At 36.6% G+C, this 12,563-nt stretch overlaps 1 protein-coding gene across 1 annotated transcript in view; it reads left to right on the plus strand.

Moving 5' to 3' along the window:
* Window positions 1–4,797, plus strand: part of rundc3b (RUN domain containing 3b) — a 44,620-nt gene extending 39,823 nt beyond the window's left edge. The window contains exons 10-11 of the mRNA XM_007242088.4: window positions 1,110–1,237; window positions 3,454–4,797. Coding sequence (XP_007242150.1) covers window positions 1,110–1,237; window positions 3,454–3,599 — 274 coding nt within the window. The 3' untranslated portion in view covers window positions 3,600–4,797. The remainder of the gene's footprint in view (window positions 1–1,109; window positions 1,238–3,453) is intronic.
* The last annotated feature ends 7,766 nt before the right edge of the window (window positions 4,798–12,563 follow it).

Here is a 12,563-nt window from a genome sequence, read left to right on the forward strand (position 1 = left end):
TGTTTATGAGGCGTAGTGAATCCTGCCTATAGGCAGTAAATAAACAAAAACAAAAGCTTTATTAAGAAATCTCTTAGCTCTGTGTATAAGAGTGAGAGGCTTAAACCACTGCCTCCGGCTGTGATATATGGTCTTATCCAATAGCACTGGAACAATAGGGAGACAGTTGGGTTTAAGAACAAAGGATTATTAGGATATGGTAGATTAGTATATTTTTTTCTGATCAACATTTGGCTCGTGGTACCTTTGGTGGCAGATCATTTTTTATGCATGCGCCCTTGTACATTGTGGTCTCCCAGATGCCTCTGAGCTCACATAAGTGTTTTAAAAATTCTTATTCTATATTTTTATTTTTATCTAAATTTTTAACCCCAATTACCCAACCCACTCATTAGGACTCCCCCTATCACTATTAATGCCTCAACACCAGGAGGGTGAAGACTAGCACATGCCTCCTCTGATACATGTAAAGTCATACTCAACCTATTTTTAAACTGCTGCTGATGCAGTATTGCCGAGTAGCATCACAGCACACTCAGAGAAAAATGCAGCGACTCCGTTCTGATACATCAGCAGCTCACAGACGCCTTGTGCTGACTTACATCATCCTAAGGAGTGATTTGAGGAGAGAGCGCCATCTACCCAAGAGAGCAAGACCAATTGTGCTCTCTCGGGGCTCTGGCAGCTGATGGCAAGCTGCATGACTCAAACCATTATTCAAACCAGTGATCTCCAGATCATAGTGCCCTGAGCCCACAAAAGTCAACGCCACTTTTAAACACTGTTATCCCATGGGGTCTGCTTTGTATCACCTGTTTGAAATCTTTAAAACTTTTTTTTTAGCTTTTTAAACCTTATTACAAGTCCTATCCAAACTTTTTATGGAAGCTTAAAATACAGGAATGGATTAAAATAAGTAGACCAGACAAACATGAAAATAAGTTGATTTATATGTACTCAATGAATAAGTGTAAAAAAACTAAAACTAAAACTTTTTTTTCTGATTTGGGATTGTAATAAAGTGATAATTTAACCCTGCAGATCTTTCCATTCTCTGTGAACAAATGGCAGCATCATTTCTGAAACTCTGTGTTTGTATGTCTTCACAGAAAAAGCTTTCCGAGTCTAGACCAGCTGTCCACTGACATGAGCCTGTCTCAGTTATCTCTGGACCCAGGACACACACAAACACGCAGTCTGGATAGCAAAGCAGGACTCCCACACTGGCACAGAGAAGGTATGGTGTGTAGTGTGTGTAAAGAGTGTGTAATGTGTGTGTGAGAATGGATGCTTGTATGTATGTGTGTCATCTGACAAGACATGAGGCATTATTCTCCACAAAGGAACTGCAGTATCAGTTACAGAGGATGATGTGATTAAGAGGGGCTGATCATAATTCTCCTGAGTGGGTTGGCAGCCAGCTGCATAAATGGCAAAGCTATATATAAACACATGGCTGAGGTAATGACGTGAGATGGTGTTCAGAATTGATCTGTATGAAGCAGGTCATTTTTCATTAGGAGCTTATTCCTCGTTCCAAGAAATGATCTGAACTCATCTAATCCTCTTTAACATAACAGTTATATAATATAAACTTTTACATTATGATTGTGTACTGAATCAAGAATACATTTTGAGCATAGTTTTAAACGCCACGATGATGGGTCGAGCCAACCCCATGAAAATTTAAAAAGGCACTCTATGCACAAAGGTATTGGGACACCTGCTTATTTATTGCTTCTTCTGAAATGAAGGGTATTAAAAAGAGTTTGGGGCTCCAGCAGACTAAGATCACTATGTTACTATGATCCGAGGATGGCTGGTTTAAATCCCACATGAGACTGCTAGCCATCAGCAGCCAGAATCTGAGAGAGTACAACAGCCTTGCTCTCTCTGGGTGGGTAGATGGTGCTCTCCTCATCTCTCCTAAAGTGATGTTGGTTCACACAGTCATCTGTTGGTTGATCTGTCAAAGATGGGTCACTGTGCTTTCCTCCAAGTGCATTTGCTGCTCACATAAGTGACAGTTTGAAAATACCGGGTTGCTGTGTTGCTTCACATGTGTTGGAGAAGGCATGTGTTAGTCCTCATCCTCCTAGAGTCCTAATGAGTGAGTGGGGAAATTGGCCTTTGAAATTAGGGAAAATGCAATAAAATGTGAGTTTATCTTGCTTTTTTGGAGTAACTATACAAGGAAGACTTTGTACTTTTGCACTTTGTTTTCTGGAGCATTGCTGTGAGGATTTGAATGTCAGTAAGGTCAGAATGTTGGATGATCACCAGCCCAAATCATTCCCGACTCCCCAACTCATCCCAAAAGCACTGGATGGAGCTCCAGCATTGAAAAACATGAAGTTGTACCCATGTCCATTTTTTATATTTTTTTCTCTACATATACAGTACCAATCAAAAAATTGGACACACCTCTTCTCATTCATTGTGTTTTCTTCCTTTTTACAATTTTTTACATTATGAATCTAATATTGGACATTAAAGCTATACAGGAACACAAGCAGAATTACTCTGTAAACCGAAAGTTTTAAACAAACCAGATGTTTTATATTTTAGATTATATTTATATTTATATTTTAGATTATATTTATATTTTAGAGTACAGATTTGCACACTCTTGTCTTCATGAGGTAGAGTCACCTGGACCAGTTTCCTTAACCTCTTAAAGGAGTTCCTGGAGGTGCAGAACAATAGTTTTGACTGGTACTGTATGGTCAGCAGTACATATTCTCATCCTATATATATGTATTTTTTAATAATTGTTCTTATAAATGAATAACCAACTCGGTCAATAATTTTGTCTCATTTGTTTGATTTGGTTTTCTTTATCTACTTTAGGAAGAACGTCCAGAAAAAGTATTGGGTCAAATTTATGCAGACATATAGAACATTTTAAAGGGTTTGCAAACTTTTAAGCCCCACTGTTCATGCGCTGGGATAAGGTGGTGGTGATGATCATTTAACATCCTAACCTTGCAAATGTTCTTGTCACTGAATGCAATCAAATCCTTAGAGCAATGCTCCAAAGTAGTATAAACTCTGCAGCAAATGAGAGGTGTCTCAGTACTTTTGTCTGTATAGTGTAATTTTGCTAGGTATTTTACTGGCTGATATGAAAGAGTGTTGGTGTCTAGACCTCATTTTCTGTAAATATATATATATATATATATATATATATATATATATATATATATATATATATATATATATATATATATATATATATTTATATATACATCTTTATTATAAACCTTATCAGAGGCATTTATTGCTTCACTGTCGGCTCTCTGTGACTTATTATCCAATTAAAACTCTGAAATGGCTCTCCGGTAAACAAATTAATTCCATTGCAGAGAAGTGTGATTTCTATCTCTATGCACTCTCTTAGGAAATGATGAACTGTGTGTGTGTGTGTGTGTGTGTGTTTGCTTGTATTCACAGGTAAAGAGGACACTCCGTCTCTCAGAGGACTGTGTGGGTCTCTAACGTCAGTGGCCAGCTATAAGTCTCTGGCCAGCCTGAAGTCCAGCGAGTATTTGGCAAGTCCAACCACAGATATGACCAGCCCGGGGCTTACACCATCATAAACAGACTCAAGACTTCAATCATCACACACACACACACACACACACTCATACGCTTACCTGTACAGTGTAAACATCTATACATAAGGTAATTGTGGTTATTTAATCATAAACACCAAAATACAGTATTTAAAGGATTACTCCAGTGTTTCTCAGCCTGCATCATGTGATTATTACCATGGACAATCATTTCAACCCACTCCCTCATACTTTAACAAGAACAGAAAATCCACTGACCTTAATGCAGTAATGATAGACGCAAGAAAATACACCAGCCAGCCATAACATTAAAACCAGCAACTGTTAAAATGAATGGTAACACTTTACAATAAGGCTACATTAATTAACATTACTTACTTCAACTTATTATTAATTGACACTAGTTAAGATATTCTTAACAATTACAAAATGTTTTAACTAATGACTCAAATCATTATTATTTTACAACATTCTTAAGCATTAAAATGTAGTAATATTTAATTAATGTCTTAGCGAGTATCAGTTAATAACTAGTCGAGACATTGCTTACCCATAAAACAATGTTTATTACTGTCAAAAGCACTGTTATTTGTGACCCTTATTGTAAAGTGTTACCAAAAAATGAATAGCATTAAAGATCTAGTTCAATAATCTGTTTATAATCATATTTCTACTGTAATCTGTCTGCAGATTTTTGGATCAGAGGAGGGTCTCAAATTTTGATTAAAGAGAGATGGATTTTAGCTCAGTAATTGTATTTAACAGTGCATATAAACTCTTAATCTGAGTATTCTCAGATTTCGTAGTCTGTGCATAAGTAAAAACCGACCTTGCTAGCAGAAATAGGTGAGTAGGGTTTAACACAGTACCTGTGAGATGGAGAGAAAAACATTCTCATGTTGAAACTGATGCATTTAAATAATCTTCATTTTCTACCTGATGTTTGTTCATATTGCATCTTAATGAAGTTTGGGTTTTACCTGATGTCTAAAGCCCTATCCGGACAGGATTAGTTTCTCAGTGGGTCCTGGGGTATTTTTTTTTTCTTTTATGGGGGTCCTCTGTGATTTTATTCTTGTCTGGAAAGATCATGTACGTGTTTTTCTCAGACGTCCTCTGAGAAAATTACAGGCTAAATTACCTACTGTTTTTCGCTGAACTACATGGTCCTCCGGTAATTTTATTCCCGTCCAGACTGACATCTGAGTTTCATCACATCACGTTTAATAAAATAGCTATTTGTCTACTTCCACGCACCGCAATTACACTTTGGTTGCTTGTTTCCATGGAGATGCACGTAAACACAACAGTAAGTGGAAATGGAGGAGCTACTGAACATGATGTCACGTGACAAAGAAAGCCAAAAAAACTCACTGGTCCTCCTGTTTTTTCAATTGCAGTCTGGATGCAAGAAATATTTTTCACAGACGTCCCCCTGAGAAACGAATCCCGTCTGGAAAGGGCTTAATTCTGTGAGTTTTTGGGCAGATTGCAAAGCAAAAAATACAAAATCTCTGAACTTTGAGTTTAACACATTAACCATCTCTGATGATCTGCAATAAATTAATTATGAAGGGCATGTAAATGCTACCAGTTACACCTGTCAGATGGTGTGATTAAAATATTAGGCAGCAAGTCAACAGTAAGTTGCAATAGCTAGATGACTAGCTTACAACATCTTCAAAATATGAGGCAGGTCTTGTCATCTTGTGCAACTTGCAGGATCTTAGTAAAGGTCCTTTATGAAACCATAGGATGCCTTCTGAAGTCTAATGAAGTCTCTCTTATGCCTCAGTGTGTTGAAGCTGTTATGGTGGCACAAGGGGACCAGAACAATGTTAGTTGGTGGTTTTAATGTTATGGCTGATTGATGTGTAACTCATATTGAAACTACAGCCCTTACATTCTAACAATACATGAATATTTAAATGGTTTCTGTTGGCTTCTTTTTTGCGTTTTTCACCAGTTTCTAGTTCTTTACATAAAAAGGTAAAATCACTTTCTGAATTTTACAACTACGCTACAAAAGTGGAACAGGCATTAGGTTGAAAAACGCTGGAATTTTTAAAACCTTTTCCTTTTTTTTATTTTCCATATTGAAATCAGGCCGGGACAGGTCTGTTGTATTACTGCACTGTGCTCAGATCAAATTCTAAAAAAAACTACCTACAAACTCTTTGGTATTAACCTCATAGCTTGTAATAAGACTCATTTCTGCATAAGATACCTCTTTCTCCTATACTACCGTTCAAAAGTTTGGAATCTCTGTTTAGGAATCTCTGTTCAAAGGTCAGAATCAATGTATACACACAGTTAGCTACATAACTCTTACTATAATAAATAGTCTCAACTTACATTTTACGTTTTAAAAAGAAGTTGTTGCTGAGAAGAACACAACTTTTTATTCATACACAATACTGATCTACAGATCCCACCAATGTTTAAGTACATTTAGTGATTTCTTTAAGTACTTTAGGCCTATTATTTCTAGTTTAAGACATGTAATTGAGTAACTACCATGAATTATACAGAAGACACTGTAATCTATTCAGTAATTGCTATTTATTATTAACTAAACATTAGGAATTACTCAGTAACTAATAATGATCGTACTATACTATTAATTATTCAGTAGCCACTATGATCAATTCAGTACCTACTGTAAATTTTGTAACCACATAACTACGTTGACTTATACTCTGTAACCACTATAAATTATCGAGTAACCACTATAAATTATTTCCAGACCACTATGAACTGAATTATTTCTAGATTTCTATGAATTATTCTGTAACTGTTATGAACAAATGTGTAATTTATATTTATTTAAGGGATTAGGAAATGAAGTATGGGCCCTTATATATATATATATATATATATATATATATTATAATATTTTTTTTTCTCTCAGTTGGGCATTTAAAAAAACACAATGTGAGATTCCAGATTTTAAACGGTAGCGTAAACTTTTGTGTAACATTTCTTGATTTCTTGGATTTGATATCTGTTTCTCACTGCTTTAATTTTTCTGTGTTTATGAACTCATGTATGTGATTGTTACAACAGATCGATATTCAGCCTTCATTCAGGTCTGTGCTGAACTGGATAAACTGCAGTGATCTTAAACTTACGAATTAGCTCAGGTCCTTGTTTGTGAACTTGCCTTTTTCAGTTGTTTTGATCATCTTTGACTCGTGTATAATTTATTTTTTTTATATTTTCCTCATAGTAAATAAGGTATTATATGTTAGTAAATCATAAACATTTCAGCCGCATTGTAAATACCACTAAGAAGAGCCTGTTTCTGCTCTGTTTGCTGCCTCATCAGTTGCCTTTTTATTCACAGCCATGCTGGGTCTATTTAGGAGGATTACTTGTCACAGTTGCTTGAATTTTTCCCTTCATTCGGATGCCATATTTTAGCGTCAGGGTAGAAATCCACTCACTGCTCAGATATGCTGATTAAAGTGCTTTTTTTTTCATCATATTCATTAGTCATATGATTTACATAAAAAATCCACCACTATGACAAAATGTTAATTTCAGTTCTCTGCTCTGCCTTAAAAACAGCATGAACACATTTTAGTCTGTCAGAAAAGTCATTTTGTGAGGTGTATGAGATTTAAGGTTTAAAGCTAGCTGTTGTGATCACTCATAAACAATTACATTATTTACCATCCAAGTAGGTCCTAATATTATAAAAAAATACATTAGTTGAGCTGGTATTTTATTTTTACATGCTATTTTTTATTTGTATTGAGACTCTTTGACTGTTAACACTGTGAATGTTCTGCTTTTATACTTTACTTCAGTTAGCTAGTTAGCATTTTTCATGGTTAGCATTGTTTGGTTGAACAATCCCTTTAAAGGCCCAGTATTTCCCAACACTCAGCATTCAGCATGTTACGTTATAGATTATGAACTGATGAGCTGAAGAGCTGAAGAGAATGTAGAGTACAGTTTCTAAATGCAGAGAACATCCCAGAACAGTGTGAATCCTGAAACATTTCAGAACTGCTACAATCATGGAGATTTTATAGTTTTTTTTTATCAACACACACACTCTCAAGACTCTCAAAACAGATGCTTTCCTCTGTTTCCTTTATTTATTTATTTTTTATTATTTTTTTATTTCAATTTTTTTCCATTTTCTCCCCAATTTACACGGCGGATTACCTAACCCACTCCCTAGGACTCTCCCTATCACTAGTGATGCCCCAACACACCAGGAGGGTGAAGACTAACACATGCTTCCTCCGATACATGTGAAGTCAGCCACCGCTTCTTTTCGAGCTGCTGCTGATGCAGCATTGCCGAGCAGCATCACAGCGCGCTTGGTTCTGATACATCAGCTCACAAACGCCCTGTGCTGTGAACATTACCCTAGGAGTGATGTGGGGAGAGAGCACCATCTACCCACCCGGAGGGAGCAGGGCCAATTTTGCTCTCTCTGAGCGCCGGCAGCTTGATGGCAAAGCTGCATGAGCTGGAGTTCGAACCGGCGATCCCCTGCTCATAGTGGCAGCGCTTTAGACCGCTGGACCACTCAGAGCCCCATCTGTTTCCTTTATTAAGTCGTGTTGAAGCTACACCTTGTAGTTGTTCTGAAATCCCGGATTGCAGCTTTAGTGTTTCATCAAAGTCTTTGCCAATACTTTGTTTACGATCACCCGCCAAATTCCGTTTTACATCCTCATTTTGGATACAGCATGTGATCATAGCATGTGGAATGTATTCTAATGTCTGTTTTTTTATCGTCCTCTTGTCTTTGTTGTACGTGTCTGAATGTCGGAACTACGTTTTGTTTAGTCTCTTATTTTTTAAATGACTTTTCTAGTTTATCCAAGCTGATGTATTTGTGTTGTCATTGTTCACAGTGTCTGCCCCTGATTTCCATTGTGTGTGTAATGTATATAACCTTCTCTCGCGAGCATGATGAGGAACATCTGATATAGCTGCGCCAACAGAGCTGAGACTGTGCACTCTGTGTTATTAAGCAACGGAAAATGTCCTAAACCTGTGGCAGGCCGAGCTTACGGAACCGTTATTAAGCAACATAGCAGAGCATGCTGTTAAATGATTTGGTCATCACTCATGTACCTCAAGCTGCTTCTGTCTGTATTAGTTCTGCATTTTCAGTCACTGAAGGGCTGGAAAGGTCCGAACTTGCTGTACAATTGTTTTACATTGAATGTAAACAGGTTGCCCTGCATACAAGAGGCATTAAAGGCAGTTTTTCCCTTAAAATTCCTATTTTTAATATGTTCGTATTTAACTTGTTCATACTATGTTTGCAGTATGCTGAAAAAAGGCATTTTGAATCACAAAACAGATAGTCTGTTCGCTGCTTCATTACTAATAGGGGAGAACTTTTTTTAACTAAAACTGTAACTTAGATATTATACAGTTACATGGCGAAAGTCATGGGACATTAGTATATAAACTGATTATGAAGTGTTACCTCATGGGAACACCTTGGGAATGGCCAAATCTGCATATGTTATCTATGTTATCTTCTAAATTAAGTTTAAGGAGAACTCCAGTGTGAAATCAACTTTAGGTGTATTAAAACGTCATAAAAAGTACTTACCATTGTTGAATAGCCCACCTTCGTTCTTGCGCAGCTTTCTGAGATCCAGTATTTTGTACACTTTGCCCAAACAGGCTTTTAGAATTTGCCCCTGCAGATAAATCACTTTTTCCACCGTTATCCAGGCTCAAAGTAGCTCCACACTTAATAGATAGAATCCGGAGAGCCTTGACATTTAAAACTAGGCATTAATAACTTTAAAACTGCACAAGAAGTTTATTAAAAGCCACTGTTTACATCCCATAGCGTACGTAAATCTCTGGGCGCCGCCATCTTAAATTTAAGTCACAATAAGTCAACCGTCGAGCACGAACAACTAAGTAGGATAGTTGATCAGATTGCAACATTAATTCCTTAGAAAGGTAAGTGCAGCTGTTGCTGAAAATATCTGTTTACTGTCGATATTAGAATTTACTTTGCTATCAGTGCTGGGCGGTATGACCAAAAATGCATATCATTAATTATTTATTTATAGTGTTTTTGCATGACTGGGCTTTAATATAGGGTTGTGATTTACTGTACTGGAGTACATATAATATCAAACAATAAAGCTTTTAATTAAGGCTTTGTTTTCTATTGGGTTTAATTTGTCCCACAAAATTACACAATATATGAATGAATCAGACTACTTTAGCAGAAAAACAGCTGAAGAATGTAAACAATAGACCAAATAAAGCTTTATTGCACAAATAAGACATGTTTAATATCAATTTACTGTGTGTTATTACTTAATGTACACAATTCCCTTCGTTCTTCAGTTCAGTGTGCATTAATATTATCCTTTAAACTAAAGTATTAATATATTTAAATGGCTATAGTTACTTATATTGCAAGGAATAACAGCAGAATCTGCAGGAGTTCTGTACTTATGCAGGCAGAAGCTCCGCCCAGCACTATTTGCTATGTGATGTAAACAGTGTTTATTAATAAACTTCCTGTGCAATTTGTGGAGTTCTAAATGCCTCATTCTAAATTTTAGGGCTCTTTGGATTCTACCAATAAAGTGTAGAGCTACTCTGAACCTGAAAAACGTTAGAAAAAGCAATTTATATTCAAAGGCAAAATATGCCCTGTCTCACTCATTCTAAAAGCCTGTTTGGGCAATTTGCACAAAATACTGGATCTCAGAAAGCTGTAGGAGCGGAGGTGGGCTATTCAACAAAGATAAGAACTTTTAAGCAAGTTTTAATACACCCAAATTCCATTCCACACCGGACTTCTCCTTTAAACACTAGGTAGCATGCATTAAACTTGAATAGATCACCCATCATGTGTACCAGGGAAATGTCACAGAAGACATTACCACCCACTGTGGACAGCTCAGTGAATAATAATTAATGTGCCTGGCAGCTTCTGGCTAGAATTGTCCCTAGAATTGTCTATTTACAAGCGACTCTGGCAGAAATCACATCAATATTCAGTGCAGAAGACCCAACACACTTATCCTGCAGGTCAGAGGGACCGTTGTCAGTCATTGGGCCCCAACCACTATGCCCCTATAATGGAGCCAGTAGAGAGACTGTGCTTATTTAATATAGTATCAATTCTCAACAGGAGGTTTTTAGACAGTATTTAGCCCTGTTTTAGTCTCAAATGCTCCAGACTTCCCCTGAATATTCAAGTTAAATTAATTAAAAGTTTTAAAAGAGTTTAGTTTCTTCAAGTTCAAGTTCAGAAACAAGACGCTTTTCAGTGTTTGAGTGTTATAGTTTGCCCAAATCATATTTATTAAGCTGCAGCTATTTATTTGTCTTTAGAAAATCTAATTTCACTCAACTTCGATCTGAATCTCTATTTTTGTGCATCAATAAAACCCACTTTTGAACCAATAATACAGTTTACTCCAGGATATTGTAACGTTTTGATATTCACATATTGCAGAGTTTAGAGATTGAGGGTTGCTTGGATAAAACAAAAAAATAAATAAGCTTTATTAAACAAAATCGAACTAATAAATACAAAGAAAAATATGCAGTTTTAGGGGAGAATGCAGCACTTTTATCAGTTTGAGCTGATCTTAAAAAGTACATTGTGATTCAAAAGGCCTCTCTCTCAGCATATTTACTGAGTTGATCTTTTTAAATATGAAAATAGTGTTTTCATTTGAAGCTTTCTTTTCTTTGAGTATAATTTTCACTTCCAATTTGCTGGATTCATGTTACTTTCTGTTTTCTGATGCCACCAATCAAGAGTGGCAGTTAGTGAATGTATAATGATGTATCAGCAGAGTGAAAGGGTAAATTTGTTTCTACATTAGAATTCATCTCATCTCTCCGGACGTTTCAGCAGATCGGTTTTTATCAGTCTTCTTATTTTCACAGTTGAAGTCGCCTCATTCTGCAGTGACTGTTCAGCAGGGTGGTATTGCTGCTGGCATTGAGAGTATTTTTGCACTTTATTTCTACACATCCATTTGCCATGATTTCTTAAATAAATGAAATGAGTCTTGCAAACTATTTTTTTTTGCATCTGTCTGTTATTGGTGTTTGCTTTTTATTGCCTGGCTGTTCCATAGCCAAAATATATCTGTTTTGGTGCTGCAGGATTTAGCTGAATTACTCTTCTTCACTGAAACACTCAACTTACCTTATAGCTCTGCATATTGGATTTATATTTAGAGGTATTAGCAGCTGTTAAAGAAGTTTCTAATAAAGTGGAAGTACAGGGTAGGTGTTTCTAATAAAGTGGCCAATGTTGGAAGTACAAGGTAGGTGTTTCTAATAAAGTGGCCAGTGAGTGTAAGTACAAGGTAGGTGTTTCTAATAAAGTGGCCACTGAGTGGAAGTACAAGGTAGGTGTTTCCAATAAAGTGGCCAATGAGTGGAAGTACAAGGTAGGTGTTTCTAATGAAGTGGCCACTGAGTGGAAGTACAAGGTAGGTGTTTCCAATAAAGTGGCCAGTGAGTGGAAGTACAAGCTAGGTGTTTCTAATAAAGTGGCCAGTGAGTGGAAGAACAAGCTAGGTGTTTCTAATAAAGTGGCCAGTGAGTGGAAGAACAAGCTAGGTGTTTCTAATAAAGTGGACAATGAGTGAAAGTAGAAAGTAGGTGATTCCAATAAAGTGGCCAATGCTGGAAGTACAAGGTAGGTGTTTCTAATAAAGTGGCCAGTGAGTGGAAGTACAGGGTAGGTGTTTCTAATGAAGTGGCCAGAGACTAAAAACGCAAGGTGGGAGTTTCTAATAAAGTGGCCAATAGGTGACAGTACAAGGTAGGTGTTTCCAATAAAGTGGCCAGTGAGTGGAAGTAGAATTAGGTGTTTCTAATACAGTGGCCAGTGAGTTTAAATACAAGCTAGGTGTTTATAATAAAGTGGCGAGTGAGTGGAAGTACAAGGTAGGTGTTTCTAAAAAAGTGGCCAGTGAATGGAAGTAGAAAGTAGGTGTTTCCAATAAACTT

Source organism: Astyanax mexicanus, chromosome 1 (assembly GCF_023375975.1).
Source record: "Astyanax mexicanus isolate ESR-SI-001 chromosome 1, AstMex3_surface, whole genome shotgun sequence".
NCBI classification, from domain to species: Eukaryota; Metazoa; Chordata; class Actinopteri; order Characiformes; family Acestrorhamphidae; genus Astyanax; species Astyanax mexicanus.